Source organism: Cibotium barometz, chromosome 44 (genome assembly GCF_041138505.1).
Source record: "Cibotium barometz isolate CiBa-2024 chromosome 44, ASM4113850v1, whole genome shotgun sequence".
Lineage (NCBI taxonomy): Eukaryota > Viridiplantae > Streptophyta > Polypodiopsida > Cyatheales > Cibotiaceae > Cibotium > Cibotium barometz.
Window position 1 is genome coordinate 4,986,064 of NC_141089.1, and position 24,412 is coordinate 5,010,475.

General features: G+C 44.4%; 1 protein-coding gene across 2 annotated transcripts in view; it reads right to left on the bottom strand.

The window, feature by feature from the left end:
• Positions 1–432: 432 nt before the first annotated feature.
• The window catches only part of LOC147612885 (glutathione S-transferase T1-like), a 29,737-nt gene continuing 5,757 nt past the window's right edge, over positions 433–24,412 (bottom strand). Inside the window, exons 3-7 of one of the 2 annotated variants that reach the window (XM_086782155.1) lie at positions 1,694–1,754; positions 1,545–1,598; positions 1,363–1,442; positions 1,049–1,254; positions 433–958 (exon numbers count right to left, since the gene is read on the bottom strand). In XM_086782155.1, coding sequence (XP_086638281.1) covers positions 749–958; positions 1,049–1,254; positions 1,363–1,442; positions 1,545–1,598; positions 1,694–1,754 — 611 coding nt within the window. In that variant the 3' untranslated portion in view covers positions 433–748. The remainder of the gene's footprint in view (positions 959–1,048; positions 1,255–1,362; positions 1,443–1,544; positions 1,599–1,693; positions 1,755–24,412) is intronic. The other variant, XM_086782156.1, reaches the window with a different exon arrangement.

Genomic DNA, 24,412 nt, shown 5'->3' on the forward strand with positions numbered 1-24,412 from the left:
ATGCACAAAAAACAAAGTTATTTCAGCATACCTCAGTGGATGTTTATGCTTATATTCGTTGTTCGAGTCTCTTCAAGATGCTCATTTCCTTCGACAGCTTTCCTTGCCTCAGCTGGAAGTGTTTTATCACTATTTTTAGCTTTTTGATACTGGCGGTCCCACTCTCGGATAGCCATGCATGTACATTTTAATTCTAATGAAACAGTGGATTTCACCCAAAAAAAAAAGTGTGTGTGTGTGTGTTAAGACAATCCATGTTGCCTCTTGTTATATTTTATTTTATTTATAGGTCCAAGTTCCTGATTTTATTCCAGACTAACACATGTGCTGATCTCGTAAAGTGAATAAGAAGAAAAACAGAATTGTACTAAAAATGTTACTTTAATAATAGCCATAAAGTGTGTAGTTGACGAAGATGATATGTACAAAGTAGAGGAAACTTTAATCAGCACAAGCTTAATGCAAAAGGCTCTCATACACAAAGTCTTCACCAATGATATAGCTATACATCTAATAGCACATACATATGACATGTTGCCTGCAAACATGTCATATGTACTAAGTATAGGAAACTTAAATTGGCACAAGCTGAATGCAAAAGGCTCTCATACACAAGGTCTTCATTGATGATATAACTATACTTCTAATAGCACATACATATGACATGTTGCCTGCAAACATTGCATCATAGGAAGCACTAGTTTATATGGAACTAAGCAGATCCTTCTTTTCTTATAGCCTCTCTATGCTACAGTTTTGATTGAATTCTTGACCCATCAGTAGAGACTGCTGTGTCCAGCTCTCTTTCCCTCCTCTTCTGGTACATGCTGGCAGATTTCAGCAGTATTTCATGTACTTTGGAGAAATGCGGTGCAGTTGCCTTCTCGACAGCATCCAACCATTTCTTCACCTTTGGCCTGGGGCCCAGCAACTCCAACACTTTGTCTTTACCGAGGAGCTTTTCACATGCACACACATGACAACAAGCCATGCATGAGACAATTACAAATTACTGATGTGTTGAGCTTCTCTATAGCAAAAGAAGTACCTGCAATTGCATGACTTCGCAAGCGAGGCTTAAGTCTGCAATGGATGGTTGCAAACTGCCCGTCAAAAAGCTTCCATTCTCTTTCAACCAGATCGTCTCCAACTTCTTGAGAGATGCTTTCAAAAGGGTTTCAGCTTCTGATGCAGCACAGGCATCCAAAGCACGGCCAAAAACGGGTGCAACGACACGGTTCATCACTAAGCCAGCTGCAACACAAAGCACACATTCCACACCATAGCATCCTTCAACCTTCAATGAGCCTATTGTTCACCCATTAGAAATAAAGACTTCTGGTGTGGAGAAGCTTTTTGCACCTGAACCGCGTCGAAGATTAGTATGATGCCAATCTAGAATACACTCAATTTGAGCTCTCTTTCTTAAATCCGCAGGGTACCTGGTACCAAGCATTTGTTAACGCTTACCAAGTAAAGTAATTCAGCTGTAACAAGGGCACCAATTCAGTGCAAAGACATGACAACCAACTTAATCGTCGTACCAATGGTCTTTCACGTTGGGGAATGCACAAGCTAAATACCTCAAAATTGCATGACTGCGACGTGTCAACCAAATGTTAATTGAGTGTCCCAAATACTCTAGTATTAATATAAATGACACCATGGCAAAATATTTGTTGCGTAAGCATACCTCTCAAAAAGATGAAACCCATCATCATCTATGGCAGGCACTTGGCCCATTGGATTGATAGCTGTCAATGATGCAAACAAAGTTTCCACAGATCAAAGCACAAGCACAAGAGAAAAGCAAGAACAGAGTTTCCACATGATCAGCATATCATGCACATGCCTGTTAACTGCAGCAGAAGCATGACTAATATGATATAACATTTTAATTGCAACAAAGGTATCCCAAATCAACCACTGGCACAACTAGATGTAGCCCATGCTCATCATGAATAGAGGCATTCACAAAGCCTCTGCATGCACATGCCTCTGAATTTGCAATCCAACTGACTTATGCCAATTAATGATAGCCCCTGCCCAGCAAAGCGAAATCCAGCGGTGGCCATGATCTTACAAAGGATGCATGGCAAGAGCCCAGTAGTGAGGGCTTGTGACTCACGAGGGAAGGTACAGAGTTCAAATTGTTGGGTATTCAGAGCCTGTGTGTATGAAACAGCCCTTAGATGTCTTAGTGTGTTTATGTGTGCGAACAACCTCTTATAACTGCTTTTGTGTGAATGTCATAGGCACTTGCCACGTGTCATTGCCCAATGTAGCATGCAATAGGTTGGCCACCGTCGTAACATGCAACAAAGCCTTCTTTAAACCTGTGAGTTTATGCAATCCACTTTAATTTAAGAGAGCAGAGTAAAGAGAGAGAAGATGAGAGTCGACACCAAATTGGGTCCCCCTGAAGCACCCCCCCCCCCCTCTACACGCAGGAGTATTTGTTTGTATTTCTTTGGAGAACTTTGTACAATAATAATGAATGATGACTGAGGACTGCCCAACACAAGGACGAGGAAGACCGAGCGCACACCAAATGCAGGCTGTACCATATGCTGAACCAATAGCGGAGGATCTCAAGCACACACGTTTTCTTGAACTGCTTGGCTGAATTCTGTATGAATGAAGTTGCTGTCGGCCGACATTTTATGCTGGCCGTTGGGTACCAGGCCGACCCCACACGTGTGAAACAATAGCATTTAATGCTACATGTACTCAATCGTGGACATTTTATGCTGGCCCACAGCAACACATGTTCTCTTGAATTCTGTATGCAAGGGGTTATGTGCTGCTTATATATGAGTGAAGTGATGCTGGTCGGCCCATTTGTGTTGCTGTCGACCGGCATGAAATGTCCACGACTGCTGAAATGGACTGTTATATAAACACCACGGCTTGCCCTTATGAAAGGGCTGCCTTATGGTCTGGCTTCGTGAGTGCCTCTATCCTTGAACTTTGTATAGAACTGTCTTTTTCTGCGATCGGAAACATGCTTCCATTTGTGGAGGAGAATCTACTCGGGCTCGATGACTTCAGCTTCGTCAACCATCTCTAGTTGTTGCTCGTCGGAGACCACTTGCAATGCTCATCCACCAACATAGGGCTTCAACCAAGAAATATGGAAGACATGCATAGTTCAGCTGTCTGGTAGCTTTAGCTTTGTTGAGACATCACTGGGCTTTTGGATGATCGGAAAAGGGCCAACGCTTCGAAACAAGAGCTTGAGACAATGCTTGTCCACTTGCTTCAATCTCTGCTTCATGATCTGGAGATACACCCAATCCCCTTCTTTATAATTGACATCTCTTCTAGGCTTGTTGGCTTGCCTAGTATATGCTTCTTGTGCTTTGGCGAGACGCTCCTTTACTGCCTCAATGACTTCTAAGAATGTTTGTGGTCTTGTTGGCCTCCAAGGAAGGTGACACCATCCTTGTAAGAGGTGACGAAAAATGGCGGCCGAATGCTCGCCACATAAGGAGTCCGACCAATACTAGATGAGTGAGTATCGTTCAGGATTGCCTGTACCAAAGGAAGATAATGTTCCCACTTCGATTGTTGATCATGGCAATACGACTTGAGAACATCAAATGCCAGCTCATTATATATTTCTATTTAGCCATTTGCCTAAGGATGGAATGCGTTGGATGACTGTAACTTGGTTCCAAAATTGTCGAACAATGCTCTCCAAAAATGTTTGCAAGACTAGCATACGGGTGGAGTTTGATGAGCATTTTGTTGCTCTCCGGGAGAAAGCAACAGACCAGGTAGTTTGGGAAGGCGGAGTGGAGAATGGAGTTTACAAACTTTCAGCACTCTCTCTCCCAGGTCCTCAATTTTGTCATGAGTGGCAGTCTAGTAATGGCCACTTAAGCATGGATACGCTGCAGGTGCAGGCTTTCCTGGACCAGATGGTGGATGGCTTGCCAGTTGATGGCAACAGTTGGCAGGAACTTTGTTGGTAGTTCTTGTGTTCGTCAGTTACAAGAAACTTTACAGGTAACCTATGCTCTGATGTCTCGTAGCATTTGGGACAAAGAACCTCCAGTAGTTGAGGAAGTTCTTTGCATGGGGACTTCTCGGAAGGCCAGGCAGGTGATAGTTGATTACTTGCAGGAGGAAGTGGATGTTGCACATTCTCCAGGCTTTGTGGTTCTAGATTCACAGGGGGTGGTTTATAGGTTTTCGAAGGCCTTCAGTGGTCTTCAGCAGGTTTCCAGGACTTGGCATCCCACCGTAACAATTGTTGATCCTTGTGGGCAGTATGATGCCTCCTTGACTTGGAAGCAGAATGGTTCATTGTCTTGGTTGATACATACCAGATTGGACGGGAGCTTCTTGAGAGGCTGTTGAGCTCATGTTTGCAGAGGACTCTTTGGGAGGCAGGATTGTGTATCTTGTGTATTTTTGCCTCCAAATGCGGAGCAAATACTCACACAAAAGTGGGATGGACTTGAGCAAAAAAATAATGAGAGTGTGCACCCATATGTCAACAAATTTTGGAAAGTTTTACTTGAGGTTACTCCCTTTATGCAACTCTCCGAAGATGAAAGGAAATGGAAGTTTCGCTCCGGGTTGAAAGAGTGCATAGAGCCGAAGCAAAGTGGCACTAGAATGTGCTGAACAAAGAGTACGAGAGAGAGAGAGAGATATGGAACTATGCTAAATATACTGAAGCAAAACAGTCCCAAGCAAGAGACACTACAAGTCTCATAAGTGAGGGAGCAAAATATGTACAAGACTGAATGAACAATGAGAGGCCAACACCCACTGTTTATAGTAGGGCTAAGCTGCCGACCGGAGGTGCAAAACAGGCCGACTGGAGCTACTGGACAGGCCGACTGGAAAGTGCCAAAAAAGCTGGGAAAAATCCCATAAAAATACTAGAAAAAGGGGTGGACAGCCCACAAGCAAGGGCCATGCAAAAGGGACCAAATGGGCACCATAAAAGAGCAGAATATGGGGATGAATGTGCTAACACCCCCTCTCGGCACCAGATGCTGAACAAACTCCGAGAATCCGAAGATGAGGAGCCAAGGAAGCCTGAGAAACCGGCTTGGTGAACAAATCTGCAGCATTCTCCACGGAAGGACAATACTCCAAACGCAAATCTCCAGCAAGAACCCGTTCACGAACATAGTGATACTGAATCTCAATGTGTTTCGTACGAGCAAGTGAGAAAACACGACCAATGGTCGAACGCCATGTATCTGGATCTCCAGCCCAGTCTAAGTCAGACCATCCAACAAGAGTGCGTCCTTGGCCATAAAAGATGCCAAAATCTAGAGTGCCACGCAAGTACCGAAGAACTCTGAGAGCACACCGCCAATGTTGCTGACGGGGTTTAGATGAGAAGGAACTCAATAAACTGACTGCGAAGCATATGTCCAATCAAGAGTAGGTCAACCATACCAAACAACCGACGAGAACCCGATATTGTCCCTGATCAGTCCCTGGAGAAGCATCAAGTGAAGAAAGCTTCTCACCAATATCCATAGGAGAAGATACTGGTTTGCACCCAGTCATCTGAAATTTGTCGAGAATCTCCCGAGTGTACTTCTGCTGAGAGAAGAAAATGCCCTTCGAGGTCTGCCAAATCTCAAAGCCAAGAAAATAATGCAAGAGGCCAAGATCCGTCATCTCAAACTCTGTCTCCAAAGCATCCATAACAGAACGGATCCGCACAGAATAAGAACCTGTAAAGATGAGGTCATCAACATAGACCACAATGATAACAATCAACCCTCTCTCAAGGAGGATATAAAGGTTCGAATCTGCGTGAATGGCGCAGGCCGAGCTTCTGAAAGAACTCATCAATCCGTTGGTACCAACCCCGCAGAGCCTGCTTTAGACCATATAAAGCCTTATTCAACCGGTACACATGATCCTGTTTGCTCGGAACAACAAATCCTGGCGGCTCATCAATATAAATCTCCTGTGTAAGCTCTCCATTAAGAAAAGCCGACTTGACGTCCATCTGGAAAACGGGCCATCTATATGATGTCCTGCAAGTGCAAGGACGGTGCGAATCGTAGTCATCCAGGCCGTCGGAGCGAAGGTCTCATCGAAGTCGACTCCAGGGCGCTGAGCATAACCCTTGGCAACCAGCTCGCCTTGTGCTTGTCCAAGCTGCCATCAGCTTGGAACTTTGATTTGAAGATCCAATGCACACCAATCACCTTACGCTGCATTGGCCGAGGCACCAAAATCCAAGTGCCATTCCATTCGATAGCATCCAGCTCTGCCTGCATAGCACGACGCCAAGGCTCATGTGAAAGAGCCTCGTCTACAGAAGTGGGATCAAAAGGACCATTAATGATAGTAGACATAAGAGCATAATTAACAAACATGTTGCCCTCATGAATTTGTTTCCTTGTAACTCTGGAAGAACGCCGAAGAGAACCAGGCGGAGGAGCAGAAGGAAGCTCACGTAACCTAGAATCACTAACAGTCTGATAATACCAACCAGGTACAGATCTGCTCGAACTCGCCGGAGGAGGAGCAGGGTCATCATCATCTAACTGAGTGTCCTCAACTGGAGGTGTAACAAAAGCAGCGGGAGCAGGAGGAGGAGGAGAAGGAGGCGAAGACGGAGACGGAGGTGAAGGAAGAAGAAGCTCACCACCCCCCTCTCAAGATGTGGGAGTCTTGTCGAACACCACATCACGACTCACAACAACTTTACCGGCCTGAGGATCCTAAAGACGATATGCCTTGGACACAGTGCTGTATCCGAGAAATGTCATGCGCTGAGACTTCGAGTCCAACTTGGAGCGATGCTCCTTAGGCACATGAACATACGCCGTACACCCAAATATCCGGAAATGAACAACGAAGGGCTTCTCACCATGGAAAGCCTCATATGGAGTTTTATCGGGAAGAATAGCAGTAGGAGACCTGTTCCAAATATAGACAGCAGTGGAAGCCGCCTCAGCCCAAAAACGTCGAAGTAGTGAAGAATGCTCAAGCATAGCACGGGGTATCTCCATCATGGTCCTATTCTTCCTCTTTGCAACTCCATTCTATGATGGAGTATATGATGTAGTAAGCTGTTTCCGAATGCCATGTGTCTTGCAATATTGCTTAAACTCCTGGGATGTGAACTCACCCCCTCCATCGGTCCTGTGAGCCTTGATCGAGTGTCCGGTCTCTTTTTCCACCTCAGCTCTCCAATCACAGAAGTGCTAAAAAGTCTCATCCTTGGTCTTCAGAAAGAAAACCCAAGTATATCTGGTAAAATCATCCACCATCACGAGCATGTACAACGCCTTACTCAAAGACGCCGTACTCATAGGACCACATAAGTCTGCATGAATGAGAGCAAGTGATGTCGAAGATCTGTGTGTTGCCTCCTTCGGAAAGGCGGCGCGGTGTTGCTTCCCCTGTAAACAAGAGGAACAAGCAGTAGACAGAGCCTTGATGGTCGGTAATCCCTCAACCAACCCATCCTTCGAAGCTCACTGCAAAAGCTGATAGCTCAAATGGCCAAACCGAGCATGCCAAAGAGCAAAAAAAGCACCAGAAGAAAGCAGAGCAGTCAACTTGTAGAGACCACTATCTTGGACTCCCTGAGCCAAGATGCTACCAGTCGCCTTATCACGAATGGTAATCTCATAACGAGAAAAAATCACCTCTGCACCCTGAGCTGTAAGAGCACTCACTGACAAAAGGTTAAAAGCCAAATCTGGAATATACAGTACGTCAGAGAAGTACCTCTTGTCCTCGTCAAAACGGAAGATGGGGATAGTGCCATGTCCATGCATTGGCACAAAAGAAGAATCACCCAGAGTGATCTTGCCTGATCTGGCAGTGAAGTCCTCGAACCAATCTCGATGGGGTGTCATATGAGCAGTAGCACCGCTATCAACAATCCAAGACCGTGACTGAGAAGTCACAAGAGCAAGTATACGCCGAGTACCTGCTAAGAGAAGAATGCCATCATCCTTCTCGGGTTGAGGCACCGCCGTTGAGGAGGAGTTCTTTCCTACTTCATCACGCTTCTTCTTGTGACATTGAGGTGACTTGTGACCCTTCTTGCCACAATAATGACATTCAATGTCCTTATTCTTTGAAGATTTGTTGTCTTTATCCTTGTCGGTTTCCTTGGAGTTCTTGTCAGAACCCCCTTTTCCTTTCTTTTGTTGATTCTTCCCTTTATCTCGTGCTGCCAAAGCTCCATTAGGGCCACCAGAGGTGCTAGTCCGCTCCTCAAAGCGAGACTCAATCTACATAACGGAGGGGAGTACTTCCTCCCAAGTAACTGGAACAGGACGAGGAGAAGAAACAAGAGATTGAAAGTATGCATCAAACCTCTCTGGAAGTTTGGAGAGTAGCCGAATAGCCATGTCCACTGTGGAGATGTCCTTGCCACAAACAGCAAGCTCGTCCCAGAGATCTTTCATCTTCGAGATGAAAGCAGATAAAGATGGAAAGGCAGAAACTGATAAGTTCATAAGTTGCTTTTCCAACGCCAAAATCCGTCCCGGAGACTTAATCTCAGAGATCTGCAAAAGCCTTCCAAACTTCATGTGTAGCATCTGTTGTACGCACATATGAGAGAACAGAATCCTGACAGTTCAACATCAGAAAGGAGAAAACGCGTCGATCATTCAACTGCCAAAGATCAATCTGTGCCTAAGTCGCACCACCAAAAGAAAGGGTGGGAGGGGTGGCATTGGCCGGTGTAACAAGCCAATCCCAAAGATCCACGCCACGCAAGGCCAATTTCACCTTCACCTTCCATAGGGTGTAGTTGGAACCATCCAACTTTGCAGACTCAGCAAACATATGAAGAGAAGTCGGTGCAGCCATCACAAAAGCTTGGGTTCAATCTCAAGAAAAAAACGCACAAACTCTGAAGTAGAAGTGTCCTCCATAGGTACCAAAAGTGCCACCAAAGCCTGAAACACCACAGACCCCCTTTGCAAAGGGGAAAGCCCACTGGAGAGGAAAACGCAGCACACAGAAGGCTGCTGTCCTGAAAAAAAACAGTCTGCCTATGTCCAATCTCCACGTGGAAAGAAAACGCTGATCAAAGAGTACCTGATGGTTGTGTCAGTGAAGCCAAACTGTAGGCAAAAAGACCAACAGGTGCTGTCCAGAAAACGCAGCAGCAAAGGGCTGCAAATCTGAGAGAAAACGCAAAGGAGAGGGTGCTGAAAACAGTGCTGAATCTTGGGCAGCAAAGAGGTTGCTAAACCAGGAGCGATGATACCATGAAAGAGTGCACAGAGCGGAAGCAAAGTGGCACTAGAATGTGCTGAACAAAGAGTGCAAGAGAGAGAGAGATACGGAGAAAACTATGCTGAATATATTGAAGCAAAACAGTCCTAAGCAAGAGACACTACAAGTCTCATAAGTGAGGGAGTAAAATACGTACAAGACTGAATGAACAATGAGAGGCCAGCACCCACTATTTATAGTAGGGGTAAGCTGGCCGACTGGAGCTGCAAAACAAGCCGACTGCAAAATGCCAAAAAAGCTGGGAAAATTTCCAGAAAAATACTAGAAAAAGGGGTGGCCAACCCACAAGCAAGGGCCATGCAAAAGGGACCAAATGGGCACCATAAAGGAGCAGAATCTGGGGATGAATGTGCTAACACGGGTTGCAACCAGCTTACAGTTCGGGCATCTAATTGTACCCGAAACACACCCTTCAGTAGCTCATAGCATCCGCTCTTGCTACGGAGCAATTGGCGCTTAAAATTAAGCAAGATCAAGGGAGTTCTAAGGGCACCTAAAAAGAGCATTCGAGAAGCCCCAAAGGGAGGTAAAGCTGAAAATACCCCATCCAAGGACATTGGACCAAATAAGAACAAGTTTGGCTTGACTCCCGAGCAAAGGGAGCAATATGCAAAAGAGAGGAAATGCTTTTCTTGTGGTAGCAAAGACCACATGTTTAGGCAATGCCCTACCCGCAAGCAAAAGCAAGGGGATAAGCCACCCAAGGCTAATGTGCATGACATTCCTGATGTACAAGATAACATTGAGCATGATGGCAAAGAGAGGGTGGTATGCAAAACTTGGGGGCAAATCAAGGATCAACTTGCCTTGTTTATGTTTAATGATTGTGCAACAGATAACTTCATCTCTACACAGGCATAGAGTTGCGGACATGGGAACCTAGATTGAGGCAGAGGCTGCTTTTGTTGGCAAAGAGGTGTAGGTGACTCCTCTTATTGGCAAGTTGCACATACATATACATGGTTATTTAGATCATGAGCATTTCTTGATTGCCCCTCTTAATGGATGTGATGTATTGCTTGGCAAGCCTTGGCATCATAGGCTTGAGCCCCGCAAAGAATATAAAACCAATAGGATCACTTTTATGCATAAAGGACGCATGCATGTCATTGATGCTGGCAAAGAAGGGGATTCTATCCCAGTTTGTATCTCATATCCAAATTAATAAGGCAATGAAAAAAAGTCTTTCCACGTATTTGGTTTTTGTTCATGACAAAATTGAACAAAGTTATGGGGATGTGGATGTATTGACCCAAGATAGGCTAAATTTTCTTAATGCATATAAAGATTGTTTTGCCGATGCATTGCTAGGAGAACTACCTCCTGAGAGAGCCGAGGATCATCGCATAGATCTTGTCCCAGGTAGTTCCCCACCTAACAAACCCGCATATCGTGTGAGTGCCTCACAACAAGAGGAGATCATGAAGCAGATTAATGAGCTTTTGGAGAAGGGTTTGGTTCATCAACTAAGCTCCTCACCCTTTTGTTCTCGTGTGCTTCTTGTGCAAAAGAAGGATGGATCCTTCCGCATGTGTGGATTATCGAGCTCTAAACAAGCTCACCATCAAGAACAGGTTGTAGGGTTTGAGCTGTTAGGGTTAGGGTTTGGAAGGCACTTCAACAGGAGGCGTGAGAGTCAGAGAGAGGAACACGACTGCTCATGTATTGATTGTGATAAAATGAAGTACAATAGCCACATAAAAGGATGTGACCTAATAGTGTGTTCACATGGTCCGGCCATAAATAGTGCCAGGTGCACCAAATCACTTATAAACCTTTATAAGTGAAACTAAGCTAAAACTGGGGAAAAAACCTCCACTAACTGAAGTAAAAAGTGCCCCAGTAACCTACTGATGATCACTAGCACTCCCCTGGGTGCATACACAGCATAAAACCCAACAAACCCCCCTGGAGGATACGTGATCACTGTACATCATCCACCAAAAGGAAACAAATTCAAAGCAGTGCGGAATGCTTCGAATTTCAGACGTGGTAATGCCTTGGTGAAGATATCTGCCACATTCTGATCTATAGGGCAGTAAATCAGACTGATATCACCTGCCTGGAGTCTCTTCCGAACAAAGTGATAGTGAATCTCAATGTGTTTCGTACGAGCATGAAACACAGGATTCCTGGCCACGGCAATGGCACTCTGACTATCAGTATAGATAGGTGTAGGCTCCTCCACTGAAATATCCATATCAGTTATAAGACGACGCAACCAAACACACTCAACGGTAGTAGTGTAAGCTGCTCTGTACTCTGCCTCACAACACGAAGTGGCCACTGTGGTCTGTTTCTTGCTTAGCCAAGAAATACATGAAGAGCCAAGAAAGAAACAATCTCCACTAGTGGAATGTCTGGTATCAAAATCACCAGCCCAATCTGAATCGCTGTAAGCATATAGCTGCATGTCACCTCCCTCAGGATAAAGCAATCCAAGAGACAAGGTACCCTGCAAATACCGAAATACACGCTTCACAGCTTGCCAATGTGACAATCGTGGGCTGTGCATGAATCTGCTCAACTGAGATACGGCATACTGAATATCTCGCCGTGTAGTACACAAGTAAATAAGGCATCCAACAGCCTGAGCATATGTAGTGGCATCAAATAAAATACTGTTATCCTGTAGTGACAGTTTTATCCCAGGCTCCATAGGAGTGCTAATAGGCTTGCAATCCTGAAATTTAAACTTCTCCAGAAGTTTAGCAACATACCGAGATTGCAACAACCCAATGCCTCTGTTATCCTACACAAACTGTATGCCCAAATAGTAGTGTACGAGCCCCAAATCAGACATGTCAAATGTCTGTTGCAGTACCTCTTTATGAGCTGCAATTTTGTCATCATTCGATCCCATGAGCAAGAGATCTTCTACATAAAGACTGATGACCAGCAGATCTTTCTCTTCTTTCTTTACATACAAAGTGGCTTCTGATGGACTGTTCACAAAGCCTTGAGTGAGCAGGAAAGCATCTATCTTTGCATACCAAGCTCGTGGGGCTTGTTTCAAACCATACAAGGCCTTTTTCAGCCTGCATACTTTCCCTTCATGACCATGTTCTGCAAAACCTATGGGCTGATGTACATAAACTTCCTCCTCGAGGTCCCCATGTAGGAAAGCAGTCTTGATGTCCAACTGATGAACAACCCAACCACGATGTGCAGACAATGCAATGACACTCCTAAGTGTCGACATACGGGATGTAGGAGCAAATGTCTCCTCATAATCAATGCCCTTCTTCTGTGCATAGCCCTTTTCAACTAGACGGGCTTTGTACCTGTCAATGGATCCAGCTGCATGTCTTTTCAACTTTTATAGACCCACTTAGTACCAATGGCTTTCTTGCCTTTGGGCAGATCAACCAAATCCCATGTTTGATTCTTTTTAATAGAATCAAGTTCATCCTGCATGGCTTTGTTCCAATGCACACTGTCTCGTGCATCCACAAATGAATCAGGCTCATCATCATCCTGTAAACTGGCTGCCGTAAACATTTTTAAATCCATGATGTGTGCATGCTCATTGGTCCGTGTCTCCCTACGAGTACGGCCAACAAGAGGACCCTCTAGATGGCTGTCCTGTAATGTCCTCAAATACCATCTAGGTATATGTCTGACCTGTGGAGCCTGTTGCCCCATATTTGGCTCAACTTCTGGCTCAATCTCCTGCTGAATTTCTGCACCACCTTCATGATTTGCTGGCTGTCCTGCACCCTCATGGGTTGGATCACCAACTGTGGAATGAAACTCCATAGGTAGTAGACCTTCAAACACATCATTTTCAGCCTGATTTACATCATAACCAGCCATGGATATTTCTGATTTTTCATCAAAAATCACATCCCGACTAGTGAATATCTTCTTGGACAGTGGGTCATATAACTGGTAGCCCTTGCTCTCACGGCTATACCCAACAAAAATACATTTTGTGGCTTTATCATCCAACTTCCTCCTCAATTCTTTGGGTATGTGTGCATATGCAAGACACCCAAAAGTACGAAAATGTGATACCGAAGGCTTGCGGCCATGCCAAGCCTCAAAAGGAGTAATGGAAACCAATGCCTTTGTGGGACATCGATTCAAAATATGACAAGCACACATAACAGCTTCCACCCAAAAGATATGTGGTAGCTTCTTTGCCTTTAACATACATCTGGCCATTTCCATGAGTGACCGTTTCTTCCTTTCTGCAACCCCATTCTGCTGTGGAGTATAAGGAGTAGTATACTGATGCTTAATACCTCTACTCTCAAGAAAGGAATTCAACATGTGTGACACATATTCCCCCCCTCGGTCAGAACGAAGAGTCTTTACCTTGCATCTTGACTCTGTTTCAGCAAGTGCTACAAAGGCCAAAAATGCATCATATACCTGTGATTTCTGTGTTAATGGATAGACCCAGCATATACGAGAGAAGTAATAAATGTAGCAAAATAGAAGCAACCTCCTAATGACTTCGTCTGCATGGGACCACAAAGATCATTGTGTATAAGCTGCAACTTTGCAGTTGCTCGTAGAGCCTGATCACGTGGAAAAGAAAACCGATGCATTTTTCCCAAAATACATCCTTCACATATGTGATCTGGAGGCTTCTCCATAAGAGGTAGGTCTGTCAACATGTTATGTCGCTGCATAAGCATAAGACTACCAAAATTTACATGCCCCATGCGAGCATGCCATAATTCCGCATCAACCATAGCTGGAGTAAGAGTGAATGCATTATAAGCAGACTGATCCACTGGCTGAAATGCATCCAACTGATAGAGTCCATGACATAATGTACCAGTAAGCATCAAGGTCAAAGCATTAGCTTTGTCTCTGACCATGCATTTGTCATCATCAAAGTTGACTTGCATACCACACTGTGCTAAAGAAGAAATGGACAACAGATTCTTCTTTATCCCTGGTACATATAAGGCATCTGTAAGGCGAAGAATAGAGCCATCAATGGCTATGAGCTGAATCTCCCCAATGCCACGAACTGGATATGAAGCATTATTGGCACACTGAACGGTCTTGCCAACAGGGACATGGCATCCATTACAAAACAAATTCCTGCGAGATGTGATATGCTTTGAGGCACCACTATCAAAATACCAAGTACATGCATGCTCAGTCACACTGAGTGCCTGTGAAGACCAAGAGGCATCATAACTGCATGTGTAGAAACAGTAATCCCTGTCTTCAACAAAAGAAGCGGAGGAGCTTTAGAGGCATCGTTTACAGACATGCCAGATTCCTTCGCCTTCTCTTTGGCAATCCTCTTCCTACACTCTGTGATGTAGTGACCTGGCTTCTTACAGTAATGGCATTTGCCCTTCTTCTTGGGCTGTCCATCACCTTTCTTGGTATCCTGAGATGAACCACCATCACCTGAATTTTGATTTGAACTCTTTGGCTGAAACTTGCCTTTCCCTTTTTGACCTGTCGTAAATGCTTGTTCAGCACTTGTGTTCATGTTCATGTTCTTCCTGATTTGCTCTTCCTGTAACAAGAGAGCAACAAGTTCCTGATACTTTAGGGGCTCAACAGCATTCCTCATGCTGAGGTTCAAAGAGGTATGAAAAGCCAAGTATGATCTTGGCAAAGAGTTTAAGATGGTGGACACAAGCTGTGTCTCAGGAATAATCTCATCCACATTGATGAGTTGCTCTCTCAAATCCTGCAGCTTGTTCAAGTGGCTAGACATATCATCTCCTTCATGCATTTTCTGATTTTCCAGCTCTCTTTTCAAAAATGAGATCCGTGCCTCATTACGAGCAGCATACATTTGCTCCAAAGTCACCCATGCATTCCGTGAAGAGCCAACTGAACGAATATGAGGTATAATAGACCTCTGTACTGACAATGCAATAAGTGATAAGGCTTGTGCATCTTTGGCATCCCATGTCTTCTGAGTATTTGTTCTTTGAACAGGCAGGGGCTGACCTGGTGCCTGTGCCTGTTGTCCTCTTCCACGAGCACCCCCTTGGGGAGGAGTCTTTGGAGCCAATGGACCTGGATGTGGTTCATCACCACTAACAAAATCCCAAAGACCTTTTGCCACGAGCACATTTCTCAGCATAAAACTCCCCAAGGAGTAATTCATGCCATCCAGCCTGTCTTCCTTAGACAAGTACGTGAACACATCACTCTGCTGTTGATTTGCCATTATGCCAGTGCACAATGCTGTACCTGTGTATCAAAAAACCCAAAAGCAACAACCCTGAAAGCAACTATACTCCATTGAGTACAACTGACCCAAATATGCTTGCACTCTCAATCCTTTGAATGTGCAACACAATGCACCACTAACTGAGTAGAGCAACAAAAATGGCTCACACAGTGCCAAAATGCCCAAAAAATTGCCCAAAATTACTGCACCCAAAGCCTTGCAAAAACCTGTAGAGATTTCTTTGCAAGAGAACCTCCCTGTATCTGCCAGAAAACTTTCACAAAGAAAATGCCCAAATTTCAAAACATGTAAGGCTTACCAAAATGTGATTTTGCAGGTACACTCGGTTGTAGGCTGCACTGAACAGTAGTACGGAACAACTGTCGGAGGAGAATCGACTGTACGAAGCTGCTGGTACTGATCGACTGCTGTACGGAAACAATCGACAGGTACTGTACGGAAATACCTCGCTGGTTTGCTGCAGGTATACGCAGCAGGTGCTGCTGGTCGCCTACAGGTACTGTACGGAGCTGCAGGTACTAGGCGACTGTGTACGGAGCTGTTCAGTGTGATGGCGTGGGACTGTACGTGCAGCTGCAAGGTATGGAACAGAACAGGTCGCCTGCAGGTATTGTACGGAGCTGCAGGTACTGGGCGTGCAGCTGACGGCGAATGTACAGACAGCTAGGCAACGAACTGTACGGACAACTGCAAGGGAACTTGTACAGGCAGTTGATGGCGACTGACTGAGTGACTGCAGCTGAACTGAAAACAGGCGAACTGATGGCTATGGCCTGTACGGACAGCTAGGCAAACCAGCTCTGATACCAAATGTAGGGTTTGAGCTGTTAGGGTTAGGGTTTGGAAGGCACTTAACAGGAGGCGTGAGAGTCAGAGAGAGGAACACGACTGCTCATGTATCGATTGTGATAAAATGAAGTACAATAGCCACATAAAAGGATGTGACCTAATAGTGTGTTCACATGGTCCGGTCATAAATAGTGCCAGGTGGACCAAATCAATTATAAACCTTTATAAGTGAAACTAAGCTAAAACTGGGGAAAAAAACCTCCACTAACTGAAGTAAAAAGCGCCCCAGTAACCTACTGATGATCACTAGCACTCCCCTGGGTGCATACACAGTATAAAACCCAACACAGGTTTCCAATCCCACGCATAGATGACATCTTGGATAAGCTTGATGGCTCGGCTTGTTTCAGTCGTATAGACTTGAAGAGTGGCTATCACTAGATTCGTGTGGTACCCCATGATGTCCATAAAACTACATTCGGAACAGCTTTTGGATTGTATTGAGTTTTTGGTCAGGTCTTTTGGTCTTACCAATGCCCCGGCAACATTCAACTGTATGATGGACAGGATTTTTCAACCCCATCGTAAATTCACAGATGTATTCTTTGATGATATCTTGGTTTTCTCCAAGAATGAGGAGGAGCATGAGACTCATTTGGCTATAGTATTTGAAGAGTAAACCCTTTCTCATCCACTAAAATATTCCATGACTTCTTGCAGAATCAAAAAACATTATGGAGCACAATCTCCTCACAACCCTTAGTGCATTAGATGGTGCATACTAAAACATAATTGTTTATGCCTAAAAATTACATGTGGACCAGATAGCCACCACTTCCTGCTTGAGCATTCAATTCAGAATATGGCATTTTTTGTCATTATTTGTCCACCATATCCATTTGCGACATTCAAGTTGAACTATGCCATATCAGCATTTCTGGATACCATCTCTCTTTCTTGGTTTCTCTTCATTGTGTTTCTTTGCACTAGCCATCCTCGCCTTAGCATTGCTCTTCTCTTTCTCCCTACCATTCCTCATCTTTTTGAATTTCTCATTATTCATCTCACAATGTCGTCCTTCCTTGTAATTAAGCATGGTGCTCAGACTTTGGAAATCAGATATACGACACTACTGTTTGTGATGTTTTTGTAAGATCCCTGTCCCCTCCGCACAACGAAAACAAGGGTTCTAGCAACGGAAGTAGCACTTCTTGCGCGGGGCAGGATATAAACTCTTCATAAATGCTAAGAAAGGTGAGTTCTTTCTCTCAAAGATACACTATTTGGGGCACATTGTATCCAAAGATGGTGTAAGATTGGATCCTGCTAAGATTGAAACCATTCGGAATTGGCCAGAGTTGCAAAATGTAGATCAAGTGCATAGCTTTCTTGGGCTATGTTCATACTATAGGCAATTCATAAGGCATTTCACTGAGATAGCCTCGCCATTGCATGATCTTACAAAGAAGAAAACCACCTTAAAATGGACTTCGAATGAGCAAGATGCCTTCTTGCAACTCAAAAATGCTATCATTTGGGGACCTCTGTTGATTGTTCCCGATTGTAAAAGCCATTCACGGTGGAATGTGATGCATGTGGGAATTGTATAGGAGTTGTCCTAAATCAAGAGGGTCATGCAGTTGCTTATGAGAGCCGTCGATTGTATGATGACATTTATGAAAAAGAGCTCTTGGCTGTAATTCATGCCTTAAAAATATGGAAGCATTATCTTCTTGGGGCTGAATTTGTAGTCAGACAGATCACCAAAGCTTGAGGTACTTTCTATCTCAAACAAAGCTCTCGGAGAAGCAAATGAGAATGGCAAACTTTCTTTCGATGTTTCATTTTCAGATTGTACATACTCCGGGAAAGAAGAATGTAGTGGCACCAAGTAGATGCTTTGTCCAGGAAGCCTTATATTGCTGCAGTTTCCGTGGCCTCTCATGGGGACTTGACTACCATGCGTGATTTGTATCATTTGGATGCTGATTTTTCCCATATATGGACTGATTTGATGGCTGGTCACTCGCATGCCTCTTATGTGATCAAAGAGGGTTATCTTATGAAGGATAATTGCCTGTGTGTGGTGAAAGCTATGCGTCCAAAGGTTATGGAGGAATGTCACCCTCCACCTTATGCTGGTCATGGAGGTATTTTACCTACGACACGCATGATAGAAAGATATTTCTTTTGGCCAAGCATGCGTAAAGACATTGAGGCTTATGTACGCGCATGTATTGCTTGCCAGAAGGTGAAATTGGATAGGCAAAAGCCTCCAAGCTTGCTTCAGCCTTTGCCTATTCCCTCGCAGCCATGGGAAAGCTTTACTATGGACTTCATTATGGATTTACCTCGATCCCAACACGGGAATGATACTATTTGGACCATAGTTGACAAGTTTGGCAAGCAAGCTCACTTTTTGCACATCAAGAAAACCATTAAAGTTGATCATATGGTGAAGCTTTTCCTTGCTCACATATTCAAGCATCATGGTATGCCTAAGTCCATTGTTGGGGATAGAGATCCCAAGACTACGAGCCTCTTTTGGAGAGCTTTATTTGATAACATGGACACTAAGGTTGAGTTCTCATCTGCTTATCACCCCCAAACAGATGGTCAAAGTGAGGCTGCAAATTCTGCTGTGTTGGATTTGTTGAAGTGTTATGTGGCAGATCAAAAGAGTGCCTGGGAGAAGTATCTTCCACTTGTAGAGTTTACTAACAATAACACAGTACATGCCTCCACGAGAAAGGCCCCGTTTGAGATTATTTATAGCAGAGTGATCTTGCCACCCATCCTTCGTACAAAGGATGAGATTTTTGCAGCCGATGAGTATGTACGTGACTTAGATGTAGCCTTTGCTCAGGTGCGGACAGCCATTGCAAGGTCACAAGACAAGCATAAGAGGACTGCCGATAAGCATAGAAGGGACATGCAAGTCAAGGAAGGTGATTGGGTATTGCTGGAATTTGAGAAAGCCAGGCTTTGGAAGAGGCCAGGATGAGAGGGATCATATCAAAAGCTTTCTACTCGCTATTATGGATCCTTCAAAATGTTTGAAAAGATCAATGAAGTGTCCTACTGGCTTGCTTTACCCAATCATTGGAAGATTCACAATGCTTTTCACGTGAGTCTTTTGTGGAAGTATGTGGGGCCAGATCCGAAAGAGCCTGTCATCGAAGATCCGCCCGAGATTGATGAGCTTGAGGAGATCCTCCAGCCAGAGCAGATTGTATTTCACAAGGAGAGAAAGCTACCACATGGGAAGCTTTCCAGGAGATACCTTGTCAAATTTAAGAACTACTTACACATTGATGCAAAGTGGTAGATGAGGATTATTTTACTAATTACCCACATCTTTCGCAGGCATATCTCGAGGCTTTTTAGTTGAGGTCAACTGTTTAGAAGCCGGGGTGGGGGATGTCACCATTTGGTCCATCTCCATTTTTGGAGCCACTTCTATGGGACAGTCGCTCCATAGAGCGGCCAGATTTGTACCATGTTCACATATGGCCAAGCCAGTGCCCCATGTGAAAGGGTCAGTCATCTGGTGTCACATGGACAGAACCAGTTTTGTGTCACCCGTGTGACCAGTATTGTGCCATATGGACGGGAGCCTATTTGCTGCCACCCGTGTATGACCAGGATTGCGTCTTATCCATGGGACCTGTGAGTGTGAGAGACGGTGTGGAGCACACGAAGAAACAGAACAAAACGTGTGGAGGCAAGCAGCAAAACGATGGAGCTCAAATAATGAAGATAAGTTTGTTACAAAACTTAGGGCATATAATAACCCTAACTGGTGCCCGTTTCACATAACGGTAAGTTGGGCGCCTTATTGGGCGCGGGGAAAAAACCTCACTTAAAGTGAGTAAAAAGTGCCCGGCCGGTCCTAATACATTGGCCACTGCCCATAATAATGTCAGGACATTATTTCTAACACCCCCCTGCAGTGCCAATGTGGGTACAAGGCATGATGTCAATCACCAAAAGGAAGTAAGCCTAAAGCTTTGCGGAAAGCTTCAAACTTTTCTCGAGGTAAAGCTTTGGTGAAAATGTCTGCGACATTGTCATGTGTTGGACAATAGATCATGCTGATCTCCCCTGCATGAAGTCTTTCTCTGACATAATGATAATGTATCTCTATGTGTTTCGTTCGTGCATGAAACACAGGATTCCGTGCTACTGCAATAGCACTCTGACTGTCAGTGAGAATCGGAGTAGGCTCCTCCAATAAAGGATGAAGATCTGCCAAGAGTCTGCGTAGCCAAACACATTCCACTGTCGTTGTGAAAGCTGCCCTGTACTCAGCTTCACAAGACGAGGTAGCTACTGTAGATTGTTTCTTGCTCAACCATGAAATGCATGAGTGTCCCAAAAAGAAACAATTACCACTGGTAGACTGCCTTGTGTCGAAGTCACCAGCCCAATCTGAATCACTGTATGCATGTAAATGCAAGTCACCCCCCCTGGGAAACATCAAGCCATAAGACTTGGTGCCTTGCAAGTAACGAAACACACGCTTTACAGCTTGCCAATGAAGCATCCGTGGGCTGTGCATATATCTGCTCACCTGGGATACTGCATACTGAATATCCGGTCTGGTGTTGCACAAGTAAATCAGGCACCCAACAGCCTGACAATAGAGAATAGCATCAAAAGATTCACTGCCATCATGTACTGTAAGTTTCAGCCCTGGTTCCATAGGAGTGGAAATAGGCTTACAATCTTGAAATTTGAATCTTTCCAACAGTCTCTGTACATACTTCGACTGTAACATAAAGATACCCTTCTCACTTTGTATGAATTGTATGCCCAAGTAATAGTGCAACATACCCATATCTGACATCTCAAAAGCAGATTTGAGTTCGGACTTAAAATCTGAAATTTTATCCGCATCAGTACCTGTGAGCAGCATATCATCTACATAAAGAATGATTATCAAAATATCCCCCCCATCTCTCTTGATGTAGAGGGTGCTTTCAGTTGGACTGTTGGTGAACCCCTGGCTAGTCAAAAATGCATCAATCTTTGCATACCAGGCACGCGGTGCTTGTTTTAAGCCATACAAAGCTTTTCTCAACTTGCACACCTTGTGCTCTTCACCAGACATAGCAAAGCCAAGAGGTTGTATCACATAAACCTCTTCCTCAAGATCACCATTCAAAAAGGCTGTTTTTATGTCCAACTGATGTACAAACCAGCCATAATGTGCAGCCATAGCAACAACAACACGGATGGTGGTCATCCGAGAAGTGGGGGCAAAAGTTTCTTCATAATCTATGCCCTTTTTCTGAGCATAGCCCTTAGCAACCAGCCGTGCTTTGTGAGTGTGAGAGACGGTGTGGAGCACACGAAGAAACAGAACAAAACGTGTTTTGTACCTGTCAATGGTACCATCTGGTTTGCGTTTAACCTTATAAACCCACTTTGTACCAATTGCCTTCTTGCCAGGAGGCAAATCCACCAAATCCCATGTATGATTCTTAACAATAGAATCCAATTCAGCTTGCATGGCCTGCATCCAATGCTGATTTTCACTTGCATCTTCAAAACTCTCAGGTTCCTCTTCATCCATAATAGAACTCACCCAAGCTGACTCTGAAAAATGAGAGCTTTCAGCCTCACGTGTACTCCTACGTGTCCTACCTGGTAATGGAGCAGCAAGTCTACTCTCTTGAAGAGTCTGTATAGCCCAACGAGGAATGGTTCTAGCTTCTTGCAAAGCTGTCCTCTCTTGTACAACAATATCCTCTTCTGCTTGCTGTATGTTAGGCTCAGCCTGGGGCTGATTTAAAGCATCAAACACACGAGGTGGTGGCTGCAAATTCTGAAATTCAGCCGGTATATCAGCTGTGGTTCCTATGCCAATGGGTATCAACCCTTCAAATACATCAAAAGACTCCTGAGGTTGCTGAAATTTAAATTCAGCAATGGGTTGTGCTGAATTCTCTGCAAAAATAACATCTCTGCTCACAAAAATCCTGCGTGTGACAGGATTATAGAGACGGTACCCTTTACTTTGACTGCTGTAGCCAACAAATATGCACTTTATGGCTTTATCATCAAGCTTCCCACGAAGCTCCTGTGGTACATGTGCATAAGCCAAGCAACCAAACACACGAAAATAATCAACACTAGGTTTCCGATCAAACCAAGCTTCATAGGGTGTAACAGATCTGAGTGCCTTTGTAGGGCACCTGTTCAACACATGAGTGGCACACATAAGAGCTTCCACCCAAAACTTATGTGGCAATCCCTTTGCTTTCAGCATACACCTGGCCATCTCCATGAGTGACCTATTCTTTCGTTCGGCCACACCATTCTGCTGAGGTGTATATGGTGTAGTACACTGGTGTACTATGCCCTTTTCTAAACAAAAAGCATCAAATACTTTAGATAAGTATTCCCCCCCTCTGTCAGTTCTGAGAGTCTGCACTTTTTGTCCTGTTGCATTTTCAACCATGTTGACATAATGTCGGAAATGCATAAAGACATCAGATTTGTTCTTCAAAGCATACACCCAGGCATATCTGGAAAAGTCATCAATAAAAGTAACAAAATACCAATGACCTCCCAAGGATTGTGTCCTCATTGGACCACATACATCACTGTGAATGAGCTGCAATTTGCGGACAGCTCTAACAACTCTATCCTTTTTGAAAGCCTGACGATGCATCTTTCCCAAAATACATCCCTCACACACATGTCTAGGAGGAGTCTCTAAATTAGGTAGAGCATCTACCATTTTCAGCTTCTGAAGTGCCATGAGACTGCCATAATTTACATGCCCAAACCTGGCATGCCATAACTCTGCATCCTCCATAGCAGATGTAAAGGTAGAAACAACACATGCACTGTGCCTCTCATAAGGATCAAGACGGTACAAACCGCGACATAAGGTCCCTGTAGCAACCAAAGCAAAGTCACTTTCCCTGTCACGGACCATACATTTAGTATCCTCAAAGGAAACAACCAGCCCTCTCTTTGCAAAAGAAGACACTGAGAGAAGATTCTTCTTTATCCCAGGCACATACAATACATCCTGAAGGAGAAATTCTGAGCCATTAATGGCTGTAAGCATAACATCCCCTGTGCCCTGAACTGGATAAGAAGCATTATTTGCACACGTAACCTTTCTGCCACATGAAGAAGGTACCATCTTGCCAAACAAATCCTTTCTGGACGTGATGTGCCTTGAGGCACCACTGTCAAAGAACCATACATCACCACTTTCACTCACACTGAGTGAATGAACCTCATTTGAGGGATCATAGCTGCAAGTAAAGAAGCACCAATCCTCTTCCACAAGATTGACTGTGGCATCATCTTTCTTGTTATCCACATCTGAAGAGTCTTCAACTGAATTACCAGACTCTTTCTTCTTTTCCTTGGCTATCCTCTTAGGACATTCATGAATATAGTGACCTGTTTTCTTGCAGTAATGGCACTTACCCTTCTTTTTAGGTTTCTGTGCATCATCCTTCTCTTTACTAGATGGCTGTCCTGATTCTGACTTAGGCTTATATGCACCAGATTTTCCTTTGCCCTTGTTCTTGGCAAAGAGTGCTTGCTCACCACTTCTTTGCATGACATTTTTCCGAGTCTGCTCTTCCTGCAGCAAAAGTCCAACCAAATCCTGAAAGGATAGAGGGACTGGATTACCCCTCATGGACAAGTGAAGAGATGTATGAAAACCCAAATAAGAGCTCGGTAAAGAGTTAAGTGTAGTGGTGACCATCTCAGCATCAGAAATGATTTCATCAATATTCAAGAGCTGTTCTCTCAAATCCTGAATCTTCGTAAGATGATCCTGCATAGAATCACCCTCATCCATGCACAAGTGTGATAGTTCCCGCTTCAAAAAGGCAACTCTAGCCTCATTGCGAGCCTGATACATGTGCTCCAAAGTATCCCATGCAGCCTGAGATGTCCTGCATGAACGGATATGCGGAATAATGGACCTCTTAACTGAAAGTGCAATCAAAGAGAGTGCTTGAGCATCCCTGGAATCCCACCTAGTTTGTTCCTGTGTAGGTGCCTGAGGAGCTGGTGGTACAACCTGCTGCCTGCCATGTTGTGGAGGGGTAGCTGGGGCCACATGCATAGGCCTTGCCTCAGCTCCACTTACATAATTCCACAAATTCTTTGCAACTAGCAGATTCCTGATCATAAAGCTCCACAGGG